This window comes from Mandrillus leucophaeus, unplaced genomic scaffold, assembly GCF_000951045.1.
Source record: "Mandrillus leucophaeus isolate KB7577 unplaced genomic scaffold, Mleu.le_1.0 Scaffold902, whole genome shotgun sequence".
In the NCBI taxonomy this organism is placed as follows: Eukaryota; Metazoa; Chordata; class Mammalia; order Primates; family Cercopithecidae; genus Mandrillus; species Mandrillus leucophaeus.
The window spans coordinates 84229-111146 of NW_012109831.1; the positions used below are offsets into that span (position 1 = coordinate 84229).

Below are 26918 nucleotides of genomic sequence, written 5' to 3' on the forward strand. Positions count from 1 at the left end.
TTGCAGTGAGCCGAGATCGTGCCATTGTACTCTAGCCTGGGCAACAAGAGCAAAAACTCAGTCTCAGAAAAAAGAGAAAATTAGAACTCTGACCCCCACTATCCTTGATATATTTACTTATTTTTTTTCTAGTCTCTAATCACTAATTTATTTTCCTCAATTTATTTTCGTGAACAAAATATTGTGTCCTTCTACTTTAACGAAACATTTCAAGGATTTTTTTTTCTTCCCAACTTTAGCTTTAGGGTCTGGAGGTATTGTGCAGATTTGTTACGTGGGTAAATTGCGTGTCGTGGGGGTTTGGTGTACAGATTATTTTGTCACTCATGTAATGAACACAGTGCCCAAGAGGTAGTTTTTAATTCTCTCCCTCCTCCCACCCTCCACCCTGAAGTAGGCCTTGGTATCTATTATTCCCTTCCTTGTGTCCATGTGTATTCAGTGTTTAGCTTCCACTTATAGGTGAGAACATGAGGTAATTGGTTCTTTGTTCCTGCATTAATTCGCTTAGGATGGTGGCCTCCAGCTGCATCCGTGTTGCTGTGAAGAACATAATTTCCCTTTTTTTTTTTTTTTTTGAGACAGGGTCTCTCTCCGTTACCTAGGCTTGAGTGCAGTGGCATGATCTCAGCTCACTGCAACCCCTGCCTTCTGGATTCAAGTGATTCTCATGCTTCACCTTCCCAAATAGCTGGGATCACAGGTGTGTGCTACCACACCCGACTCATTTTTGTATTATAGTAGAGACGAAGTTTCAACATGTTGGCCAGGCTGGTCTCGAACTCTGCCTCAAGTGATCCATCTGCCTCGGCCTCCGAAAGTGCTGGGATTACAGGAGTGAGCCACTGTGCCCGGCCAATTTCATTCTTTTTAATGGCTGTGTAGTATTCTGTGATGTGTGTATATGTACCACATTTTCTTTATTCAGTTCTCTGTTGATGGGCACCTAGTTTGATTCCATATCTTTGCTATAGTGAATAGTGCTGTGATGAACACGGTGAGTGCATATGTCTTTTTGGTAGAATGACTTATTTTCCTTTGGGCATATTTCCAATGATGGGATTGCTGGGTTGAATGGTAATTCTACTTTTAGTTATTTGAGAAATCTCCAAACTGCTTTCCACAGAGGCTGAACTAATTTACAGTTCCACCACTAATGTGCAAGAATTTCCATTTCTCTGCAGTCTCACCAGCATCCATTATTTTTTGGCTTTTTATTAATAGCCATTCTGATTAGTGTAAAATGGTATCTCCTTGTGGTTTTGATTTGCATTTCTTGGATGATTAGCAGTGTGGAGCATGTTTTCATGTTTGTTGGTTGCTTGTGTGTCTTTTGAGAAGTGTCTGTTCATGTCTTTTGCCTATTTTTTAATGGGGTTATTTGTTTTTTGCTTGTTCAGTTAAGGTTTTTTGTAGATTATGGATATTAGACCTTTGTCAGATGTATATTTTGCAAATATTTTCTCCCATTCTGTAGGTTGTCTGTTTACTCTGTTAATAATTTCTTTTGCTGTACAGAAGCTCTTTAGTCTAATTAGGTCCCATTTGTCGGTTTTTGTTTTTGTTGCAATTGCTTTTGGAGTCTTCATCATGAAGTCTGCCAGGGTCTATGTCCAGAGTGGTATGTTTTAGGGTTTCTTCTAGGGTTTTTATAGTTTTAGGTTTTACGTTTAAGCCTTTGATCATCTTGAGTTGATTTTTGTATATGGTGAAAGGAAGGGGTCTAGTTTCATATTCTGCATATGGCTAGCCAGTTATCCCAGTGCCATTTATTGAATAGGGATTCCTTTTTGCATTGCTTTTGTCCACTTTGTCAAAGATCAGAAGGTTGTAGATGTGTGGCTTTATTTCTGGATTCTCTAACCTGTTCTGTTGGTCTGTGTGTCTGTTTTTGTACCAGTACTATGCTGTTTTGGTTACTGTAGCCTTGTGGTATAGTTTGAAATTAGGTAGTGTAATGCCTCTGGAATTGTTCTTTTTGATTCAGATTGCTTTGGTTATTTGGGCTCTTTTTTGGTCCCATATGAATTTTAGAATAGTTTTCTCTAACTCTGTGAAAAACGTCATTGGTAGTTTGAGAGGAATAACATTGAATCTGTAAATTGCTTTGGGCTGTATGGCCATTTTAACAATATTGATTCTTCCTATCTGTGAGCATGGAATATTTTCGCATTTGTTTGTGTTTTTTCTGCCTTCTTTCAGCAGTGTTTTTTAATTCTTGTTGTAGAGATCTTTCACCTCTCTCTTTAGCCATATTCCTAGGTATTTTATTCGTTATGTGGTTATTGTCATTGGGATTTCATTTTGGATTTGACCCTCAGCTTGGACGTTATTGGAGTATAGAATCGCTACTGAGGTTTGTACGTTGATTTTTTATCCTGAAACTTGGCTGAAGTTTATCAGGTCTAGGAACCTTTGGGCAGAGGCTGTGGGGTTTTCTAGGTATAGAATGATATTGTCTGTGAAGAGAGATAGTTTGCCTTTTGTTTCTTTCTCTGTTGCCTGATTGCTCTGGCTAGGACTTCCTATGTGGAATAGGAATGGTGAGAGTGGGCATTCTTGTTTTGTTCCATTTCTCAAGGGGCACGTGTCAAGCTTTTGCCCAGCATGATGTTGGCTGTGCGTTTGTCATAGACGGCTCTTATTTTGAGGTATGTTCCTTTGATGCCTAGTTTGTTGAGGTACTTGATTATCTGATCATTTTTTCCTCTGTGTAACTAATCTCCTTTTGTAACCACCACCCTTCTGGTGTATATGCCCTTCTCACTTCATTGGGTCTCCAGTCTCCCCATGAAAGACTGGCACCACTGTTCTCTTCAAGCAGACAACTTCCTTATCCCCATCAGTCTCTGATATCCCAGGCCAGGTACCTCAACCCCAACCCAACCACGTGGCCACCATCATCATCTCGTGGCCTCTAGACTGAATTATTCAGGAAAGAAGGAGAGGAAGGAGGATTCTGAAGCCCCCTAAGTACCTCAGATTCAGTCTCAGGGGCCTGCACATTTTGAAACATCTGACTTGAGTTTTTTTAAGTTTCTTTATTTTTTAGAGATGAGGCCTCTCTTTGTTGTCCAGACTGTCCTCAGACTCCTGGGCTCAAGCAGTCCTTCCACCCAGCCTCCTGAGTAGCTGGATCTAAAGGCATTATACCACCATGCCTGGGCTTTTTTTTTTTTTCTTCTTCAGTCACGTTTGTTTTTATTTATTCTAAAATTATTTTTTTGTTTGTTTATTTTCTTTCTAGAAATGGGATCTCGCTAACTTTCCCAGGGTGATTTTAAACCCCTGGGCTCAAGTGATCCTCCCACTTAAGCCTCCTGAGTAGCTGAGACTAAAGAGACTAAAGGCATGCACCACCTTGGGCAGCATTTTTTTTTTTTTTACAGTCACTTTTATTTTTATTTATTTTAAAATTTTATTTATTTACTTGCTTGTTCATTACTTTTTTTTTTTTTTCTAGAAATGGAATCTCTCTGTTGCTCAGGCTGATCTCAAACTCCTGGGCCTAAGCGATCCTCCCATCTCAATCTCCCAAGTAGCAAGGACTACAGGAGTGTGCCACCATGCCTGGCTGAGACAAAATTTACATAGTATAAAATTTGCCCATTGTGGTTGGGTGTGGTGGATATGCCTGTAATCCTAACACTTTCGGAGGCCGAGGCAGGCGGATCACCTCAAGTCAGGAGTTGGAGACCAGCCTGGTCAAGATGGTGAAACCCCGTCTCTACTCAAAATATAGAAAAATTAGCCGGGCGTAGTGTCGCGTGCCTGTAATCCCAGCTACTTGGGGGGCTGAGTCAGGAAAATCACTTGAACCTGGGAGGCAGAGGTTGCAGTGAGCCAAGATCACACCACTGCACTCCAGCCTGGGAGACAGAGGAAAAAAAAAAAATTGCCCATTGTAAGCAATTCAACGTAAGCGATTCAATGGTTTTTACTAAATTTATATAATTGTGTATCATCGCCATAATCTAAATTTAGAACACTTCTGTCACTCGGAAGGTTTACTTGTACCCACCTGTAATTAATCCTACTCTTCTAATTCCTAGCCCTAACCAATAACTCATCTGCTTTTTGGTTCTATATATGTGCTGCTAAATGTAGTTTTTTGTTTCTGGTTTCTTTCACTTAACATAATGTTTTTGAACTTTGTACATGTTGTAGCATATTCATTCCTTTCTATTGTTGAATAATGTTTTATTATTGGATAGACCATATTTTGTTAGTCCATTGACCAGTTGATGGACATTTATATTGTTTGCAGTTTGGGAGTATCACATTAATGGTGCTGTGTACATTTCTATGCATATCTTTGTGTGGACATATGTTTTCATTTCTTTGGATAGTCAGAGAATTGTGTTGTATGGTAAGTTTATGTTTACTTTTTTTTTCTTGGAGATAAGGTCTTACTCTGTTATCTAGGTTGGAGTGTGGTGGTGTGATCATGGCTCACTGCAGCCTCAACCTCCTGGGCTCAGGGAGTCCTCCTACCTCAGCCTCGCAAGTGGCTGGGACCACAGGCACGTGCCACCATACCTAGCTAATTTTTTTTATTATTACTATTTGTAGAGATGAGGTGTCACCATGTTGCCTACACTGGTCTTGAACTCCTGGGCTCAAGTGATTCTCCCGCCTCAGCCTCCCAAAGTGCTGGGATTACAGGTGTGAGCCACTGCGCCCAAACTATGTTCACCCTTTTAGAAAACACCAAACTGTTTTCTGCAGCGGACTGCATCATTTCACATTCACAGAGTTTATTTTTTAACATTCTCACCAGCACTAGTTACTCTGTCTTCTTGATTTTAACTGTTGTAGTGGTGTGTAGTATATCATTGTGGTTTTAATTTACATTTCCTTAATGGGTAATGATCTGAGTATCTTATCTCATTGTTAGCCAGTTGTATGTCTTTTTTGGTGGAATGTCTGATGAAATCTGTTTGTTCATTTAAAAAATCTGTTCTTTTTTTTTTTTTTAATATTGAGCCCTGAGTTCTTTTTATGTTCTAGATACAAGCCCTTTATTAGCTACATGATTTACAGTTATTTTCTCCCTGTCTGTGGTGGTTCTTTCTATGTATTTGGATGGTGTCTTTTGAAGTGCAAAAATTGATAATTTTTTCTTTTTTATGGATCATGCTTTTGGTATCTAAGAACTTACTTGCCTAAGCCAAGATTTTTTTTCTGTTTTCTTCTAGAAGTTTTACATTTTTTACTCCTAAATTTAGATTTATGATCCATCTGAGTTAATATTTATGTATGGTATGAGGTCAAAGGTGTGTGTGTCCAATTTTTCTAGTAGAATTCACTGGAAAGGGTATCCTTCTTCTGTTGAATCCTCTTGACACCCTTGTTGAAATCAATTGACCACAAGTGTTAACGGTTTATTTCTGGACTCTCACTTGTCTTCCATTAATCTATATACCTATCCTTGTGCTAATTCCACAGTATCTTTGTTTAATGTGGCTTTATACTAAGTTTTGAAATCAAGTGGTATAGTTCCTCCAACTTTGTTCTTTTTCAAAATTATTTTATGCGTTTTGGGTGCTTTGTGTTCCTATATACGTTTGAGGATCAGTTTTTCAATTTCTTTTTTTGGGGGGTGGGGGGTGGGAGGGGACAGAGTCTCGCTCAGTAGCCCAGGCTGGAGTGCATTAGCGTGATCTCAGCTCGCTGCAACCTCTGCCTCCTGGATTCAAGCAATTCTTATTGCCTCTCCCAAATAGTGGGACTATAGACATGCACCACCACACCTGGCTAATTTTTTTGTACTTTTCCTAGAGACGAGGTTTCACCATGTTGGCCCAGCTGGTCTCAAACTCCTGATCTTGTGATCTGCCCACCTTGGCCTCCCAGAGTGCTGGGATTACAGATGTGAGCCACCATGCCTGGCCCAATTCTTCAATTTATACAAAAGACCCTACTGGCATTTTGATAATGATTGCTTTGAATTTATAGATCAGTTTGAGGGAGAATTGCCACCTTGACAATACTGAGTCTTCTATTCCAAGAACGTGGAAGTTCTATGTTTATTTATTTATTTATTTATTTTATTTTATTTTATTTTTTGAGATGGAGTTTTGCTCTTTTGCCCAGGCTGGAGTGCAGTGGCGTAATTTCGGCTCACTGCAACCTCCACACCGCCCCCACCCTGGGTTCAAGTGATTCTCCTGCCTCAGCCTCCCAAGTAGCTGGGATTACAGGTGCCCACTGCCATGCCTGGCTAATTTTTGTATTTTTAGTAGACACAGGGTTTCGCCATGTTGGCCAGGCTGGTCTTGAACTCCTGACCTCAGGTGATCCACCTGCCTCGGCCTCCCAAAGTGCTAGGATTACAGGCATGAGTCACTGTGTCTGGCCTATTTAGCTTTTTAAATTTTTTTTCTTAGTGTTTCATAGTTTTCAGCATACAAGTCTTATACTTCTTTTGTTAAATTTATTTCTAAGTATTTTAATATTTCTAATGCTATTGTGAGTGGAATTGCCTTCCTAATTTCATTTTTGGGTTGTTTGTTGCTAGAATATAGAATATAATTGACTTTTGTCTACCTATGTGACAAAGTCAAATAAAAATATACAGATTAATCTCTAAACAAAATGTTTTCCTCGGGAAAACAGAAATGTAATTTGGGGCATACAAACAGAGTTAGGGTAGTATTCAGCGTGTCTACAGAGCAAAGAGAAGATTGAGGATTTTATTAGAAAGAGAATTGTTGCATGTTGTTTTGAAAGAAAAGTCATTGGTACTTGCAAAGTTTTTAGAAGCTGGCAAGCTCTGATTGGTGAATGACAGTGGTAGATAAAATTGGTCTTAAGGTTTTAGCAGGTTATTTTGGCAGCTAGCTTGCAATATAATTTCTGGGCTGGTGCTTTGTGCCCTGAGTGCTTTTCTTTTCCCCTTGTCTTGATTCTAATTTACTTGGGTATGACAAGATAGCTCCAATTCATATAATCAGTTTTTCACACATGTATTTGGTGATACTACCAAACTTATTTATAAGTTTTATTAGGTGTTTTTGTTTTTGTTTTTTTGTTGTTTGTTTGTTTTTGTTAGTTTTGACAGTCTTGCTCTGTCACCCAGGCTAGAGTGTAGTGGCGGGATCTTGGCTCTCTGCAGCCTCCACCTCCCCGGTTCAAACGATTCTCCTTCCTCAGCCTCCCGAGTAGCTGGGATTACAGGCGCCTGCCACCATGCCTGGCTAATTTTTCTATTTTTAGTAGAGATGGTGTTTCACCATCTTGGCCAGGCTGGTCTTGAACTCCTGACCTTGTGATCCACTCGCCTTGGCCTTCTCAAGTGCTGGTATTCAGGCGTGAGCCACCGTGCCTGGCCGTTTTTTAGTTTTTTAAAAAATTCTTTGGGATTTTCTACATATAGGATTGTTTTGTCTGTGACTGATCGTGGTTTTACTTCTCTTCCAATCTGGGTGTTTTTTTATTTGTTTATTTCTTATTGCACTGGGTAGAACCTCTAGTACAACGTTAAATAGAAGTGGTAGAAGCCAACATACTGGCCTTGTTCCTCCTCTTAGGGAGAAAAGCGTTCAGTCTTGCATCATGGATTATGTTAATTGTGAGGTTTTCACAGATATCCTTTATCAGGTCAAGGATATTCCCTAAACTATCCCTAGTTTGTTGTTGAGAGACTTTATCATGAAAGTGTGTCAAATGTGTCTTCTGCTTCTGTTGAGATGGTTGTGTAGTTTTTGTCCTTTATTCTTCTTGTAATATGTTGTAACAAAATTATGAAGTGTTTGGAGAGTAATACAGTCGCTACTAGAACAGTTTAGTTTTGCTATTGTGAAGGTGTGAGAAGTTTTACTCACCATTGCTTTTATAACATCAGTGCAAATGCCAACCCAGTAAATAAGGTAAATGATGTCTCAGTATTCCTGTGAAAATAGTTTTGACTTTGCAGTCCTCCTGAAAGAGTCCCAGGGACCCCAAGAGGTTTGCCAGCCATACTTTTTGAGAATCACTGTCCAGCTTGATTGTAGTGGGTTCCTTCTTTTTTTTTTTTTTTAACTGAACCAGCTAAAATTTTATAGAATTAAAACATGTATGTTTATAAAGGATATGGACCTATAATTTTCTTAGGCTGTTGCTGTCTGGCTTTGAATCAAAGTTACGGTAATGTTGTAAATGAACTTAAGCAGCTTTTCCTCTTATTCTATTTTCCAGCGCTTTATAAGACAAAGACTACTTGTTCTTTGAAAGTTTTTTAGTTTTCTTCAGTAAAGCTACCTGTGGTGATGAGGACATGGAGATGCATAATAGAGTTTTACACTTGGCAACGTGTATACATGTGGGAAAACTCAGTGATGAGTAACTCAAAGAGGTGCTGAGAATTTGGTGCTTGTATACCATTTCATTTACTTTTTTATTTATTTTTTAACTTTTAGGTTGAGGGTACATATGCAGTTTTGTTATACAAGTAAATTGCATGTTATGGGGTTATTATATACCATTTTAACAAAGGATGATTAATGGTGAAGTAACTAGACAAAGGCTTGGACTGCTAGGGGCAGTAAATTGTGTGAAGGTGACTAGGAAATGTTTGGTTGATAAGGGTTGTTTAGTAATATTTGTCATGTAGATTCAATTCAAATTACTGCTGTCTCCAGTGATAAGCATTATCTCCAGTGATTAAGAGCCTTCTTGGTACATGAGATGGGACACCTTTACAAATGCAAATTTATATTACTTTTACAAAAGGAAATTTTATACCCTACTTTTAGGCAGAAAGGAGGAAGGCAGAGAGTTTGCTGTTTCTGGTGTCTTTAGCTAAAATAGTCCTTATGCCAAAGTGGTATACTTTAGGATAATATTTCCTGGTCCCCTTTAGAAGAATATACAAAATTTAGTGTCAGTGTATGGAAGCCAATCAATCCCCAGTTCTGTCCTGGAGAACACAGGGAAGGCTTCAGAGAGAAGGAAATTTGAGCTGAAAAGTGAAAAATTAACAAGTATTAGGTATGCATTTGGGATAAGGGTATTTAAGTTGAAACAGTGGCGTGTGCAAGAGAGTAGAGACATAATGGTATGGCCTTGTTTACTACTGGATTAAAGTGTGTGGATGGTAGATTCTTGGAGGCATGATGATGGGTGGACAAATTAGCAGGGGGCTCTATCGTGAAGAGTCTTGATTGTCATGCTCATCACTAATTTGGATTATTTATTTATTTGGCTATAGCGGTTGGAGGATTTTGAACAGGAGATTGATGTGATCATCTGATAATTTGGTCAGAGGCATCCTAACCAGAGTGACTGTATCTTGAAGGAAGGCCAGATAAAGCCAAACCTCCTGGGTTACATTCCCAAGGGGTTGGGCACTGTTGGTCACAAGATGTTTAGGGTTGAGGGAACAAGTTAATGATGCTAAGTAACTAAAAGATGCTTATGAAACTTATGAAATGTTTCAGTACTTGAAGAACAAAAAGCATTCTTAGTTTAAGAATAGGTTTGCTTTCATACAAAATTAGCTGGGCGTGGTGGGACATGCCTATACTCCCAGCTCAGGAAGGCTGAGGCAGGAGAATCGCTTGAACCCGGGAGGCAGAGGTTGCGATGAGCTGAGATCACGCCATTGCACTCCAGCCTGGGCAACAAGAGCAAAACTGTGTCTCAATAATAATAATAATAATAATCATCATCATCATCATCAGTTTTGCTTTAAAGATAATAATGCACTCATGCATTTTTGCTAAAATCCGTAGTAACATAGGGAAATAACAGTACTGATAGCCTGTCACAGCTGATCACAAGCCTTTGTAATGAAGTATACTATCCTTAACAACCTATATAAGCAAGCAGTGTGTTTAAGGTAGGGGTGTTCCTCCTCTTGGATTCTGAGGATGTCCTACTCTGTAATAGAGAAGTCTCTAATAAACTTCGCTATACTGTGTGACACCCTGAATTATTTCCTGTGTGAGATCCAAGAACCTGCTCTTGGGGTCTCAGACAAGACCTCTTTTCTAGTGACTGTCTTCTTTAAACATGCTACTATAGCTTGGATTTGAACCATGATTGTACCAACTAAAATGCAGAATAATTACCGCCATCACATTCTCCTACCTGGGTAACATCACTCCCTTTCTTGTACTCTTTACATATGTGTAAGCCACCCACATTAAAAATTTGATTTTTATTTTGTCAAAGAAATATGTGGACATAATTTCGAAAGTCCATTAGTTCTTTAAAGCTAATAAAGGAATTTTGAAATTCCCTTACCCCATTCCTGCCATCCTTGATTTTTATTTATAGAAACCAACTACTTTAAATTATTTTATCTATTTCAGTGTCAAATTAATTCAACTTAATATTATTTCTAATAAAGTCATTGCGCATTATGATTATGTCTGTTTTCTTTTGCAACTTTTTGTTTTCCTGAGGGTAATAATTGTCTCACTTTTGCATTGCTTTGTATTGTATGTAGCAATCATTTATTCACCCCTATTTTCTATCAGAGCTGCAAAATGTTTTTCAGTATATTACATTAGATGATTTAATCTCCTAATTTAATCTTCTCCCCCACCATACTCCATCCTTCCAGAAACATTTCTTCTAGAGCCTTCTTGTCTTCTCCTCCAGCCCAGATTGATTATTTGCTAGTCCCCTTGCATTTTTATTTGCCATCATGGTATGGCCAGTAACTCTCTCTACTGTGGGTTCTGAATTCCTCAGATTTTCTGCCTTCCTCTTGGAAGCCTCCTGTGCTTCTGTGCCACTGACTACCTGTGCCAAAATATGTTGCTTGAATTCTCTTCTTCACATATCTAAGTCTCTTCAGCTGTGAGCCTCTGAAGGCCAAGGATTGAATATACTTGCACCTTTTTGAGTATCTTAAGTGCCTGACATAGAACCTTGCAATTAGCTGTCATTAAAAAATGACTGTGGGCCAAGTGTGGTGGCACCTACCACAAGCCTTTGTAATGCCCAGCATTTGGGGAGGCTGAGGCAGGAGGATCACTTGAGCCCAGCAGTTCATGACCAGCCTGGGCAACATAGTGAGATCTTGTGTCTATGAAATAATAAACAAAATTTAGCCAGGTGTGGTGGTGTGCACTTATTCCCAGCTGCTCAGGAGGCTGTGGTTGTAGGATCACTTAATCCTGGGAGGTCAAGTCTGTAGTAGACTGAGATTGCACCACTGCAGTACAGCCTAGGTGACAGAGTGAAACCCTATCTCAAAAAGACTGTGTTTTCTGATCATGACATGTGACAAATAAAGCAAGTGAAATAAAAAAATTTTAAAAATGAGGTTAAAAGAAAAAACAGAATAATAAAAAGATAAAACAACAACAATAAAAATGACTGTGATACTGGTCTGTTGAAAGTGAAGGGCCTGGTCCTTATGTAGCGTCTGTACCCATGGCTGCCTCATAGAAACTAAACTGTGTTCTAATCTTTTCTACTATGGAAATTTGGCCACAGGTCAGACAGCTGGGCAATTTATTGAGGAAGGAGGTAGAAAAGAAGGATTGTTACTAATACAGAGTGGGTTTAATCTGTATCAGTAACAGATTAAACTAGGTATTAAGTAACAGATTAAAGTATGTATTAGTAACACTTAAAATATGTATGTATTGGGCTAACATACCTAGTGATTACGGGACATTTTGCATTTCCTCTCAACCACTAGCTGTCAAAGCAACTGGTCTAGAAATGTAACCTGTGAGTGGGCTTATAATTTGGAGCTTCCAGAGAAATCCAGAGGCCATGGGAACTAGTACAGACAAACCAAATATACCACAACTTCCCAGACACTATGTTATTGGGGCAGTCTTTACTAGTTCCAAGGCCCATGTTTGTGGAGGGCCTCAGGAGTGAAAGTGCACTCCATTCGGAGAAAAAAGTCTATAGTCTCATTGGCTGCTTTCTTTTGATTACCAAGAGATGTACTGCTTTAAGAATACATTACGAAACCATTATCTCCCTTTCCTTAATTCTGCAGTCTCTCCCATTCATTAATTCTCCAAATAATAACCATGTATCAGGCACTGTCCTGGGAACTGGAAATACAGGCATGCCTAGAATACCCAGAATCTGAGGCAGTGTCCAGTCTAGGGTTTTTAAATTTTTCTCCTGTCTCTTTTACCAGGTTGATTCCATTAGAACTGTGTGAATGTCAACTGCAAATAATCAAAGAATTATCTTGTTTACTTGGTGGTAGGCAAATTTACTAAGGTATGGTAGAAAATCCTATCCTCATCTTGAGACTGGGGGTGGAGACAAGTTGCCTGCCGTGAAGGGAACTTCCTACTACATCACATAAATTTTTCCAGGGGAAGAGATTGTACTGGCTTATATTTGGCCAATTTCCTCCCTCTCTTTATGTCTTTTCTTTAAAACTCTTGATTCCTTCCAGGTGTTCTTGGTCTATTAAATTCATGATATCTTGGGCTTGGCATTCCAGATTTAGACCTGTGTTTGTTTCTTTTCACTGTAAGTTGTAACTGTTGCAGGAACATGTAGCAGAGATGTTTATTTTTAGATTTGGGTGGTATAATCTGCCCGGGACTGAATCATGCTTCCTTTGCATTGCTGGTGGTCTTTTCTGCTATAATATAGTGAAAGGATTCAGGATTGTTGAGTGTAGAGATCATCTATACCTCTTTATTTTTTGTCTGGCTCAAGATAGCTCTCTCTTTATTGTGTCCTGATACAGGGTTGATAGTCGCAATAGTAGCGAAGGTGGTCACGACTAAAGACTTTGGTGGGAGCATACTGTTTCCTTAGTCTCTGTCATAGCAGACCTGCTCCCCAATATTTGTGCCTATGTCAAAGTTTCGTGCCAGTCCCTAAGGTACTTATTGCTGTCCTCTCATCCCTGAAATTAGGCCACATAAAATGCCCTTGATTTTCTGGATACTTGACTTGTAAATCATTTGAGGATGAAACGCTACACTAAGAAAGTCCCAGGGCAAAGAAAATTCAAGTTGGATTAGGCCTTCAAAAAATGTTATTACTTTATCTTGACTTAGGGAAAGCTGCGTCGCATTTCTTTCTTTCTTTCTTTTTTTCTTTTTTTTTTTTTTTGAGACGGTGTCTCGCTCCTCACTCTGTAGCCCAGGCTGGAGTGCGGTGGCCCGAGCTCCACTCACTGCAAGCTCCGCCTCCCGGATTCACGCCATTCTCCTGCCTCAGCCTCCCGTGTAGCTGGGACTGCAGGCACCTGCCACCGCGCCGTGCTAATTTTTGTATTTTTAGTAGAGACGGCGTTTCACCGTGTTAGTCAGGATGGTCTCGATCTCCTGACCTGGTGATCTGCCCGTCTTGGCCTCCCAAAGTGCTGGGATTACAGGCGTGAGCCACCGCGCCCGGCCGCATTTCTTAGCCTGCAGTTCCTTGTCCAAATACAGGGGATAATAATAGTCCCTGCTTCATAGGGTGTGAGATACTACATGTAATGATGCTTTAAACCAGGGTTGTTACAGTTTTACAAGCCAATCTTTTGGCTTCCCTCTGCCACATAGGAAGAAGAATTGTCTTGGGCCACACACAGAATACACTAATGATAGCTGATGAGCTTAAAAAACAAAAACAAAAAAACACCTCATAATGTTTTAAGAAAATTTCCAAATTTGTATTGAGCCACATTCAAAGCTGTCCTGGAGTGCATGTGGCTTGTGGGCTGCTGGTTGGACAAGTTAACTTTAAACCAAGCCCAGTTAGCTCTTAGTAATCGTTAGATATTATCATTGTTGTTTTAAATGCATAGCTGATTTCAGCAGAACATAAGGAAAACCCTGAAGGACCCAAATCAGAGAGAGAAAACAACACCTAATCAATGGGAGTAGAAGCGCTAGCCAGCAATCAGGCAAGAGAACGAAATAAAGGTACCCAAATAGAAAGAGAGGAAGCCAAACTACCCCGTTTGCAGATAACATGATTCTATATGTGGAACACCTAATAGTCTCAGCCCAAAAACTCCTTTCTTCCTTTCTTCCTTTTCTTTCTTTTCTTTCTTTTCTTTCTGACAGAGTCTCGCTCTGTCACCCAGACTGGAGTGCAGTGGAGTCATCTCGGCTCACTGCAAGCTCTGCCTCCCAGGTTCAGGCCATTCTCCTGCCTCAGCCTCCCGAGTAGCTGGGACTACAGGCGCCTGCCACCATGCCCAGCTAATTTTTTGTGTTTTCAGTAGAGACGGGGTTTCACCATGTAAGCCAGGATGGTCCCCATCTCCTGACCTCGTGATCCACTCGCCTCGGCTTCCCAAAGTGCTGGGATTACTTTGGGAATCCCATGAGCCACTGCGCCCGGCCCCAAAAGCTTCTTAAGCTGATAAACAACTTCAGCAAAGTTTCAGGATACAAAATCAATCACTAGCAGAAAGCACTAACATTCCTATCCACCAACAACAGCCAGGGTGAGAACCAAATCAGGAAGGCAGTCCCATTTACAATTGCCACAAAAAGAATAAATACCCAGGAGTATAGCTAACTAGGGAGGTGAAAGATCTCTACAATGAGAATTGCAAAACACTGCCCAAAGAAATCAGAGAGGACACAAACAAATGAAAAAACATACCATGCTCATGGATAGGAAGAATCAATATCATTAAAATGATCATACTGCCTGAAGCAATTTATAGATTCAATGCTATTTCTATCAAACTACCAAGAATATTCTTCACAGAACTTGAAAAACTATTTTAAAAATTGTATGGAACTGGGCTAGGCGTGGTGGCTCATGCCTGTAATCTCAGCACTTTGGGAGGCCAAGGTGGGTGGATCATGAGGTCAGGAGTTCAAGACCAGCCTAGCTAATATGGTGAAACCCCATCTCTAGTAAAAATATAAAAAATTAGCTGGGTGTGGTGGCACGTGTCTGTAGTCTCAGCTACTTGGGAGGCTGAGGCAGCAGAATTGGTTGAACCTGGGAGGTGGAGGTTGGAGTGGGCTGAGATCATGCCACTGTGTTGGGCGACAGAGTGAGATGTCTCAAAAAAAAAAAAAAGCCTCATGGAACCAGAAAAGATCCCAAATAGCCCAGGCAGTCCTAAGCAGAAAGAACAAAGCTGGAGGCATCATGTTACCTGACTTCAAACTGTACTACAGGGCTACAGTAATTAAAACAGCATGGTACTGGTACAAAAACAGAGACATAAACCAATAGAACAGAATAGAGAACCTATTTTAAAAATCAGATATTTTAAAATCGTAGGCCACACACCTACAACCATCTGATCTTTGACAAAGCTGACGAAAACAAGCAATGGGGAAAAGACTCCCTATTCAATAAGTGGTGCTGGGATAGCTGGCTAGTCATAAGCAGAAGACTGAAGCTACATAGTACCCCTCCTTTACATCATATACAAAAATTAACTCAATATGGGTTAAAGATTTAAATGTAAAACTGTGAAAACCCTGGAAGACAACCTAAGCAATACCATCCTGGACACAGGAATGGGCAAAGATTTCATGACAAAGACACCAAAAGCAATCGCAACAAAAGCAAAAATGGACAAGTGGGATCTAATTAAATTTAAGTGCTTCTGCACAACAAAAGAAACTATCAAGAGTAAACAGACAACCTACAGAATAGGAAAAAATATTTGCAAACTGCATCTGACAAAGGTCTAATATTCAGCATCTATAAGGAACTTAAACATATTTATACAAGAAAAACAACCCCATTAAAAAGTGGGCAAAGAACATGAACAGATACTTTTCAAAAGAAGGCATACATGTTACCAACAAGCATATGAAAAGCTCAGTATCACCGAGCATTAGAGAACTGCAAATCAAAGCCACAATGAGATATCTCACACCAGTCAGAATGGCTGTTGTTAAAAGTAAAAAAAATAACAGATGTGGCAAGGTTGTGGAGAAAAGGGAATACTTATACACTGTTGGTGGGAGTGTAATTTAGCTCAACCATTGTGGAAAGCAGTATGGTTATTCCTCAAAGAACTAAAAGCAGAAGTACCATTTGACCCAGCAATTTCATTATTAGGTATATACCCAGAGGTATATAAATCATCTGCCATAAAGACACATGCACACGAATGTTCATTACAGTACTATTCACATTAGCAAAGACATGGAATCAACCTAAATGATCATTAATGATAGATGGGATTAAAAAAAATGTGGTACATATATGCCATGGAATATTATGCAGCCATAAAAAAAGAACAAGATCATGTCTTTTGCAAGAACATGGATGGAGCTGGAGGCTATGATCCTAAGTAAACTAACCCAGGAACAGGAAACCAAATACCTCATGTTCTTACTTATAAGTGGGAGCTGAATGAAGATAGCTCATGAACACAAAGAAGGGAAAACAACAGACATTGAAGTCTACTTGGGGGTGGAGAGAGAGAGGAGGGAGAGGAGCAGGAAAAGTTACTACTGGCTACTAGGCTTAATACCCGGGTGATGAAACAACCTATACGACAAACCCCTGTGTCACGAGTTTACCTATATATCCTTCACATGTACCCCTGAACCTAAAAAAAAAAATAATAACAGTGGGAGCCAGCTTTGAAGCTTCCAAAAATGGGGTCAGGGAGGAGATGTGCTAGTCTCAATAACCTTGAGGGGAAAAAAAGATGAAGTCTTGGCTTGTTGAAAGTAAGCAATTAGAATTGAGACCCCCTACATACAATTAGGACCCTCAAAAGACTTCACCCTCAGTGCAGGAATGGACTAGGAAAACCACTGGCATGTACAAATAAAAAGTACTTCCTTAATCTCATCTGGATTTTAAATAGGGCTTTTAATAAAGGAAAGACGTCTCCCTTGAAAATTTCTACCTGTAAGCCTGCACTTAACTGAAATTTGGGGTTGGAGTTTATACTCTTTGTGTGGTCTAGAAGCTGGTTCTGGGCTGGTAATAACTCTGACTAATCCGTCAGAAACAAACTTAACACTTCTATTAAGTGACATACCCTCAAATCAGGTAGCATAGGATTCTCATAAATACAGCTTCACTGAAGGTAAGTTTATAGTACAAAATTACAAACCAATCAACCAACCAAGTGAAAAATCAATAAGTGAAAATCAACAGATAAAAGAAACAATTTGAAACTTCAGAAAGTAGCATTAGAGGATGGGCACAGAGGCTCACAGCTTTCATCTTAATAGTTTGGATGACTGAGGCAAGTGGACTGCTTGAGCCCAGGAGTTCGAAACCAGCCTGGGCAACATGGCCAAACCCTGTCTCTACAAAAAAATACAAATATTAGCTGAATGTGGTGGCTCACGCCTGTAATCCTGCCACTTTAGGAGGCTGAGGTGGGAGGATCGCTTGAGCCTGGGAGTTCAAGACCAACCTGAACAACATAGTGAAGTCTTATCTCTACTAAAAAAAAAATTTTTTTTTTAATTAGCTGGGCATGGTGGTGTGTGCTTGTATTCCCAGCTACTCAGAAGTCTGAGGTGAGGATTGCTTGTGTCAGGGAGGTCAAGGCTGCAGTGAACTGTGATTGTGCCATTGCACCCCAGCCTGGATGACAGAGCGAGACCCTGTCTCAAAAAGAAAAACAAAGTAACATTAGAGATTAAGACTGTAAGATGAGTATATTTAAAATGATTAAGAGTATAAAAGAAGGAGGCTGGATTCTGATGGCGCTCACGCCTGTAATCCCAGCAATTTGGGAGGACAAGATGAGTGGATCACTTGAGCCCAGAAGTTCAAGACCATCCCAGACAACGTGGTAAAACCCTGTCTCTACAAAAAATACAAAACTTAGTCAGGCATGGTAGCATGGGCCTGTGGCCCCAGCTACCCTGGAGGCTGAGGTGGGAGGATCACCTGAGCCCAGGAAGTTGAGGCAACAGTGAGTGGAGATTGAGCCGCTGCACTCCAGCCTGGGCGTCAGAGTGAGACTCTGTCTCAAAACAAACAAAAAAGAATATGAAAGAAGGAAACAAAAACAAGAGAAAAAAAGACCAAATATATTTGGACAAAAAGCTAATTAGAATTCAAAGAACAAAATATATATATTGTGTTGTTGAAATTGAAAATGCAACAGTCGTGTTAAATAATAGAGCTGTGGACAAAGTAAAATTTTTATCTAGAGTGCAAGACAGAAATGGGAATATATAAACTATAAATGAAAGCTAAGAAACACAGAAGATATGATCAGATGGTCCAACAGAATATGGAGAAATGGGAAGAGGCAGTATTCATAGAGATAATGAATGAGACCTTCCAGAACTGATTAGAAACAAATAACATCTTGAAGCATGGTGAGTCCCCACTATAATAAATAAAAATAAATCCCCATCTAGATACATTGCAGTACTGCAGAACCATGAAAACAAAGAGAATATCTTAAAAGAACCTTCAAGAATTCACTAAACTAAAAGAGCTCAGCAAGAAAGTTCACTCAAGAAAATTGAAAATATATGTTCATGCAAAAACTTGTACACAAATGTTCACAGCAGCAGCATCTGTGATAACCAAAAAGTAGTAACAACCCAAATACCTTGTCATTTTATGAAAGGATTAACAGTTGTGGCATGGAGAATTTATGCATGCCACAACATGCACGAATCTTGAAAACATGCTGAGTAAAAGAAGCCAGACACCAAAGACTACATAGTGTATGATTCAGTTTCTGTGAAATGTCCGGAATATGTAGAGTCCATAGAGACGGTGAATCCATAGAGACAGTACATTGGTGGTTGGTTGTGGGGAGAATGGGATGGAGAGTGACTGCTAATGGGTACAAGGTTTCTTTTTGGCAGTGAAAATATTCTGGAATTAGATAGTGGCAGTGCTTGCACAGCCTTGTGAATATACTAAATATGAATAAGTTGTACATTTTAAAAGGGTGAATTTTATATTGTTTGAAATATATCTAAAAAAAATAAGTTAATGGTTAAAATAAAGCAACCAGACAGAAAAAGAAAAATTAAGTACAAAGGAACAGCACTTATGCTAAGAGCAAGCTTTTCAACAGCAATAACAGGAGCCATAAGACTACAGAATAATGTTTTTAAAGTATTGAGAAAAAAGTTACTCTGAACAAGACACTAGAATTATCTATACTTGCTAAATTAGCAATGGAAGTGAGTGACCAAAATAAAGACATTTTCAGACCATCAAAAACCCAGAGAACAAAATCTATAGAGAAGATTTATTACTATCAGATCCTCTCTGAAATAATTACTACAGAATATATTTCAGAAACAAAGAAGAAATACATTAATGCAAGAGAGAATGTTAAGCAGTGAAATTGGAAAATACATGAGTAAATCTCAGCAAGCAATTGTTGTATGAAATAATAATTATTAATTTGGCAATGTAAAAGTAAGATAGACCTGAATAATAGACTGCAATAATAGGTAAGTTGAAAGAGAATGGTAGGATTGGAGTTAAAAGCCATCTAGGATCTTTTAATTTTGTTCAGAAAGAGGATTGAGGTGCTGGTTAACTTTAGACTTCGTTGAGACAAGAACACCTATTAAACCTTGAATAATAATAACTACTTTAGCACAGAAAAAGACAAAACAATATGTAATTTCTAAACCAATAGAGCAGAGGTTAAAAAAAAAAAAAAAAAAAGATTAATTCAAGGAGAGTTGCCATCAGACTTGGAGGAAAGCTTTACCTTAGAGCAAAGACTTTTTTCCTAGTTCCTCTGATGCCTGCTGCCCTTGTGGGGAATTCTGACCACCTGCTTCTGTGGAAATACATTCATTTGTTCAATAAACACTTGTCAAAAACCTCCTATGCCCTGTGTACTATTTCTGGGTATTTGGGATACCTCTTAGAGCTCACTCTAGAGAAGAAGAAACAGACGATTAACATAGTTTATATAGTATGTTAGAAGCTGACAAATGCTATTGGGAAAAAAGGTAGAGCAGAGGGGATTCGGGAAAACAGAAAATTGGGAAGGTGACATTAGAATAAGGCCTTGAAGGAGTGAGGGATTTTTGCCATTGTGTAGTTGAAGGCAGGAAATTGCAAGTAAAGGGAACAGCTAACACTGGTCCTAGTAGCTAGAAGTGCCTATGCAAAATTAGCAGCCTGTGGAAGGTTTTGAGCAGAGAAATGAAATAATCAGATGTGTGCTTTAAAAGAATAACTGTGGCTTGCTCATATTAAAAACAGATTAAGGTAGAAGATAAGAGTCAACCAGAGAGACTAGTTAGGAGGATATTGAAATAATCCAGGTAAGCAATAAATAATGTATCAATAATAATATAATGGATAAGTAATAATATTTCCCTTTACTGGGGAGAGAATATGTATTTTTCTCCCACTCTCACTTCCCCATCTTAACCAGGGCATCTTGGTTTTTACTCTGAAATATTATAGCATCTGGAAGTGCTTGACTGTAACCAGCTTCACATTCTTCTTTATATTGTTTACACTTATTGAAACAGAAGTGATCTTTTCTTCATTCTAAATTCTAAAAGGTGCCTGCCAAGTACTATCTGTCATGGAGTGCTCAAGTTCCTAGGAGCAGCTAGACCTCTGGGATTTGGAGACTGGAGAGGCCTAAGGGATCTGCAACCAGGCATCCTATTCCACACCCTTTGTTGCTTCACACTGGGAAGCAGGCTTCCTAAGTAAATTTACAGCAGCTCTTGCAGGGGTCAGATCTTCCAAGTGCCTGCTAGTTGCTGGAGGGAGGGTTTTTTGGAGGCTAGAAACGAGCTACTACTCTCCAAATATGGTTACAATTCAACATTGTCACAGAGAATGCATGATGTGCCTTAGCCCTTGTTCTCACTGTTAAGTGAGATGACCATGGTGAGGCATGTAAGAAAATGAAATGCCAAGTCTCACTCCGAGTAGCCAAGTGACTGGGATGGTTTTACACCAGTCTTTGCATGGGGTAGCTCAGGGGGCTTCCAGGCTACCACCCGTCAGCTGAGAGTTAGTGTACCTGACTCTGCAGATATCCAGTACTTCATCTTACTGGAATGAAAGAAGTAAGACTTGTCATTTATCTTCTTAGGATCCTGGGGAAATGGCCAGAGCCTGTTGAAGTGGAAAAATTAGCCAGTTCCTTGTTGTAGATCTCAGCTGAGTCATGGTATCTGTAGCAGAGTGTCTGACCTTTTTTTCCCCTGGCAGCTGTTAAAGATTTGCCAAGTGAGATTATGTGTACCTTTATAAAAAGGCATGTGGCCTGGAAATATGATCTTTAGTGTTTCGGCTTTTATTTTAAATTTTAAATAAGGTTAAGGCAAATGAAGCTGGAATTAATTATCTGTCCCTGAAGTTTCAAGAAATTTTCACTTTCAGACACAAGGATTTAGATATAACAGTTTGATTTACCTTTCATAGACCAGGTATACGTGTATTTTCTTTATTTTAATCCTTGTAACAAATCATACTCATTCATTCATTTAACAAATATTTATTGAGAGCCTACTGTGTGCCAGGCAGCGTTCTAGGTATTGAGGAGTGCAGCAGTACAAAAAGCATACAAAAGCCCCTGCCCTCGTACAGTTTAATTTCTGATGAGAAGAGAGACAACGCAACGAATGTGCAAAATATATACAATCATATATATATTGGGGATTAGTTCCAGGACCCACATGGATACCAAAATCTGCAGATGCCCAAGTCTCATATAAAAGAGCATACATAATGTTCACATATAAGCTACACATATCTTCCTTTATACTTTAAATCATCTCTAGATTATCTAATACAAAGCAAATCTATGCAAATAGCTGTTATACTGTATTTTTAAAATTTATATTATTTTATAAGTTTTTAAAAATATCTTCCACCCATAGTTGGTTGAATCCATGGATGTGGAACTCACAGATAGAGAGTGCTGACTGTAGTGTGTTAGATGATGATAAGTGCTAGGAGAAAAATATATCAAGAAAGGGGGATAGGGAGTTTGGGAGGGGTTGCAATTTTAAATAGAGTGATGGGGGAAAATTCACCCAGAAGATTGTACTTGAGCAAAGACCTGAAGGAGGAGGGGAGCAAGCCTTGAGGCAATCTGGGAGAAACATAGGCAAAGGAAATCCCAATTGTAAAGGCCCTGAGATGGGTGGCATGCTTGGCAGTTTCTAAGGAAGGTGAGGAGGCCGGTGTGGCTGGAGAGTGAGCAGGAGGGAGAGAGGTCATGGAGAATCCAGACCGTATAATGCCTTGTAGGCCATCATCTGAACTGACTTTTTCTCTCAGTGTGACAAGGAGAATTTTAAATGGAAGAGGGACATGATGTTGCTTAAATTTTAAAATTTTTGTATAGTTTTATTGAGGTATGGTTGGAATATAATAGATTGTGTGTGACTGTGATAATGAACATGAAGATAATGAACAGATCTGTAACTCTCAGAAGTTTCCTCCTGACTATCTATAATCCATTCTTTGCTTCTCATTGGGCGACTACTAATCTGCAGTCTGTCACTATAGATTAGTTAGCATTTTCTAAAATTTTATATAAATGGAATTGGATCAACTAAACAATTTGTCCTTGTGAGTCCCACCAGTGAATTTTTTTTTTTTTTTTTTTGAGACAGAGTCTGGCTCTGTCTCCCAGGCTGGAGTGCAGTGGTGTGATCTCGGCTTATTGCAAGCTCTGCCTCCTGGGTTCACGCCATTCTCCTGTCTCAGCCTCCCAAGTAGCTGGGACTACAGGCACCCGCCACCATGCCTGGCTAATTTTTTTTTTTTTTTTTTTTTTGGTATTTTTAGTAGTCAGGGTTTCACTGTGTTAGCCAGGATGGTCTCGATCTCCTGACCTCGTGGTCTGCCCTCCTCGGCCTCCCAAAGTGCTGGGATTACAGGCGTGAGCCACTGCGCCCGGCCGTCCGCCCGTGAAATTTCTTAATTGTGGTGGGTCAAATTCAAATTTTATTTTTTTAGTGGTTCTACTTTTGAGAAAATTTTTATTTCACCTCTCCCAATGGATAGATGTTTATTTCAAGATACATTGCAACCTATTGTCAACACCTCAAACCTGCCAGTCATTGATTTCTTGAAGGAGTGTAATTTGTTATCTATGCCTCCTAAATGTTCCTCGTATCACCAGCCCTTACTGTGGGTGATACAATGCCAGTACAAAGACAGCTATTCATGGAAATTTGTTCACTGCAGTTGCCAATCATCATGAGTCTCTCTTTGAAAGGAATATTTTTTCACAAAATCAGCATTTCCCTGAATAAGTGGCTTCATCTTCCCTTGTTATGGTCTATGGAAGTCACAGTGAGAGCAACTACTGCTATTACTGGAATTTCAGTCCATACTATGGTCAGTGTCCACAATTTCTGTCACGAAGTATGCAAGCATTACTTTGAACTACATCCGATACATCTTAGTGGTTTAGGTCATTACTTGCAAATCAGTGAGTCCTGTTTTAGCCACGAAATCAAGTGTCACTATATCCATGCTCTGGAGAGAGAAATAATGGGCTTTTGGTATGGTGGATACATCCATCAGCCAGTTATTAGTTATTTGGAAATTATTGGTGACTGTTTTGCCCAAACCTTGCCACCTATTTTGCAATGCCTAGTTGAGTACAGTTCATATCACCTCTTGGCATACATACCCAAAACATCTAGTGCTGTTGAAATAAATGCAAAGCAAAGTGCAAGCCCATGAGAGGAATTTGTCACAATGTGTTGGACTCGTATTTGGTCAAATTTATGTGTTGTGATTGACTTGGAAATAATGTTTTCAATTCCTTTTAGTGCATGTGTCAGAACAATTTCCTGTTAAGTAACATTATGTTTGACTTATGTTTTTAGTATATTTTAGTATAACTATTCAGGGACAAATTTTTTGATTGAATACATGTGAGAGGCAAATTGTTCAACTCATCCATGAAATCATACAACATACTCTTTTTTGTTTGGCATCTTGCTTTCAGTATAATTATTTGTGAGATTCACCCATTGTGTGAATCAATTTTTCATTCCTTGTTATTGCTGAGTAGAATTCAATTATATGGATATACTGTGATTTGTTTGTGGCTCATCTGTTGGTGCATATTTTAGGTGGTTTGTAGTTTCGGGTTTTCACAGATAATTAAAAGCATATAATTGGGTCCTGCTGTTTCATCTAGTCTGACAATCTCTGCCTTAATTGACTATGTACTTAGAACATTTATATTTAATATGATTATTGGTATTATTGGGTTTAAATCTGTTACTTGTTTTCTAATTGGCCCAACTGTGCTTGTTCTTTCTTCTTTTTCTGGCACAGTCATTGGCTCACTGCAGCCTTGACCCCCTGGAGTCAAGCAGTCCTCCTGCCTCAGTCACCCAAGTAGCTAGGACTATAGGCGTGTGCCAACATGCCCAGCTAATTTTTTTAATTTTTATTTTCTGTACAGATTTGAGGAAGGAAAGGGTGTATTGGAGGTTTAAGGAGAAAATGTGATTAGTTGTCTTGGAGAGTGAGCAAGCACATTAGTCTGGTAAATGTGCTAAGATTGTCAGGCAGTAGTGAGGCCCCACTTGATGTTCATCACTGTAAATATAAAGATACATCAGCCAGCATGATTCTGGGTTTTTCTTCAGTCACTGTAAGTTCCCAGGTGCAGTTGCAAAATAGATGGAAAGCTTAGTTGTAAAGGGTTGGGATTTCACCGGGACTTTGGTGTCCTTGAGAGGTAGCAACGTTTCACTTGGAGCTAGAATTTAAAGCAGACACTCAGGAGAAATTGGGGATATAGGCAGTTTGCTGATGACATACTGAGTTCGAGGAGGCAAAGTATAAGCTTTTCTCAAAGGTTCAGAGTAGTGGGAAACTGTCAAGAGAGTGGGAGGCTTGGCATTCCATGGTGACTGAGGTAGTTAGGGGTATGGGCATGATTGGATTCCTCCTGATGGCTTCTTAGGGGAAAATGGTTATTTCTAATGACAATCTCTTTCTTGAGATTAATCTCATTCCTTCTGTTAGCCCTACTGAGTCTGACTGTGGCCTTCCCTATAGCTTCTATAACCTACTTCTTTTTCTGTCATTCTCCCCTCCTGTCATCTGCTCTTGACTTCTTTGCTAGTTCTTGAGCATCCCAAATTTGTTCTTGTCTCAGTGCCTTTACCTTTACTTTTCTGTCTGCCTCTCAGCTCTACTTTTGTCTGAGTCCTTCATATCATTCAGTTCTCTCATCAGATTTCACTTCCCTAGTTAGCACTCCCACACCAGTCTCTGATTTCCTTTCTCCTTTTCTCTCCCTCCCTCCTTGCTTTCCTCTCTCTCTCTCTCTCTTTTCCTCTCTCTCCCTCTCTCCCCTCCTTGTTCCTCCCTCTTTTGTTCTTTCTTTCTCTTCCTTTTCCCACAGCACTATTCACTCCAGTTATGAGGATAGAGACTGTTCTTTTGTTCCCTAGTGCTTCCCTCCTAAAACACTGCCTAGTGTACAGTAGATGTTCAGTAAATATTTGGATGAATATAAATGGAAAACTTCCCTAATGCCTTCAAAAGATAGGCTGATTTTCAAATAAATTGATACAGACTTTTCAGTAATAGATGTGCGTGAAATGGCTTTTCATTACCATCTGGTTTTCTCCAACCAGAAGAAAAAGCTTTAGGCATTAACATGTTGTGGAAAGCCAGTATTATAGAAGAAACCCAGGCCTGTTCTGACATATATTCTGAAATGAGAATATTACTTAATTCATGGACTAAGCAGTTCTCAAAATAATTTCATAGATTAAGTTAATAGTTTTGGGGGGGTTCTTAGAGAATCTGAGAATACTTTGACTTGTGCTTTTTATTTTGTAAATCAATTTGCAGTGGTCATCCTTCATTAGATACTGTTTAAAACATAGTTGTTGCCCGTAGGGAGCTCCTCATGTTTGCTTGGGAAGCCAAACTAAACATTGGAGAAGCACAGTGGCAATGCAAGATGAAAGTCAAGGCAGTGACAAAAGTTATTCCAAGGTGGAACACTGTGCTTTGTGGAATCTAACTGGTGCCGACTGTAATTGCTGACCCAGTTCAGTTTAAAGAACTATACTGTGCAGCCCGTGAAATGGTGTCACTCTTTTGTTCCTTAAAAACCACTCAAGGTCTCTGAGCCCATGGTGTGGCCCTATTATAACTCACATTTTGTTTTCATTGCAGTTGTCGGACAAGTAACCGCAAGAGCTTGATTGTGACCTCTAGCACATCACCTACACTACCACGGCCACACTCACCACTCCATGGCCACACAGGTGAGTGCATGAAGGTTAAGAAAGGTTGAATGAAAGAGTGGCCACAGATGCCGAGTTTCTTTCCTACTTCTCATGTTGTGCAGTTCAGTACATTACATTGTCACTTTACTTGGTTGACTGAAGCATACAGAGCTCATGGGCTTGCTTTCTGTGTGAGAATGAGTTAGCCTACTTTTGACTCTTAATTGTTTCTTACCTTGTTCTCTCAACATTCCTTTCAGTCTTGTACATATCTTGGGGCTAGGTATGTGTCCTGGGTTTATGGCCTCTGTTTTGGTGTGTTCTGGTGTGTTATGGCTCCATTCGTCTTGGGCCATTTGATGAGGAGTCCATGAATATTTTGTACTACTGTGCCCGAGGATTAGGGCTCACAGAGAGGGTTTTTTGTCTAATGGGACTCCTGTTAACCTTCCTGCTCTTAGATTAGGAGATAACAAAAGCAAGAGGAATATGTGTTTGTTTGTTTGTTTTTAAATAGAAATGAGGTCTCTCTATGTTGTCCAGGCTGATCTTGAAATCCTAGGCTCGAGTGATCCTCCTACCTTGACCTCCAAAGTACTGGGAGTATAGGTGTGAGCCACCGCACACGGATTGGAGTATTTGTTTCCTAACAATACTGATATTACATATTGGAATTAAAGCAAATGACCTCATGGATTCAGGCTGCTCTATCCCGGGAATATGGGCTCTTCCCAACAGTGTAAGGACTGACTTACGTGACTCTGAAGAATATATAAAAATTATGAGGCAGCCGGGCACAGTGGTTCCCACCTGTAATCCCAGCATTTTGGGAGGCTGAGATGGGCCAATTGCTTGAGCTTAGGA

At 39.6% G+C, this 26918-nt stretch overlaps 1 protein-coding gene across 1 annotated transcript in view; it reads left to right on the forward strand.

Moving 5' to 3' along the window:
* The window catches only part of MAST2 (microtubule associated serine/threonine kinase 2), a 119023-nt gene that overhangs the window by 18768 nt on the left and 73337 nt on the right, over positions 1–26918 (forward strand). The window contains exon 3 of the mRNA XM_011969750.1: positions 26002–26093. Within this exon, the coding sequence (XP_011825140.1) occupies positions 26002–26093 (92 nt within the window). The remainder of the gene's footprint in view (positions 1–26001; positions 26094–26918) is intronic.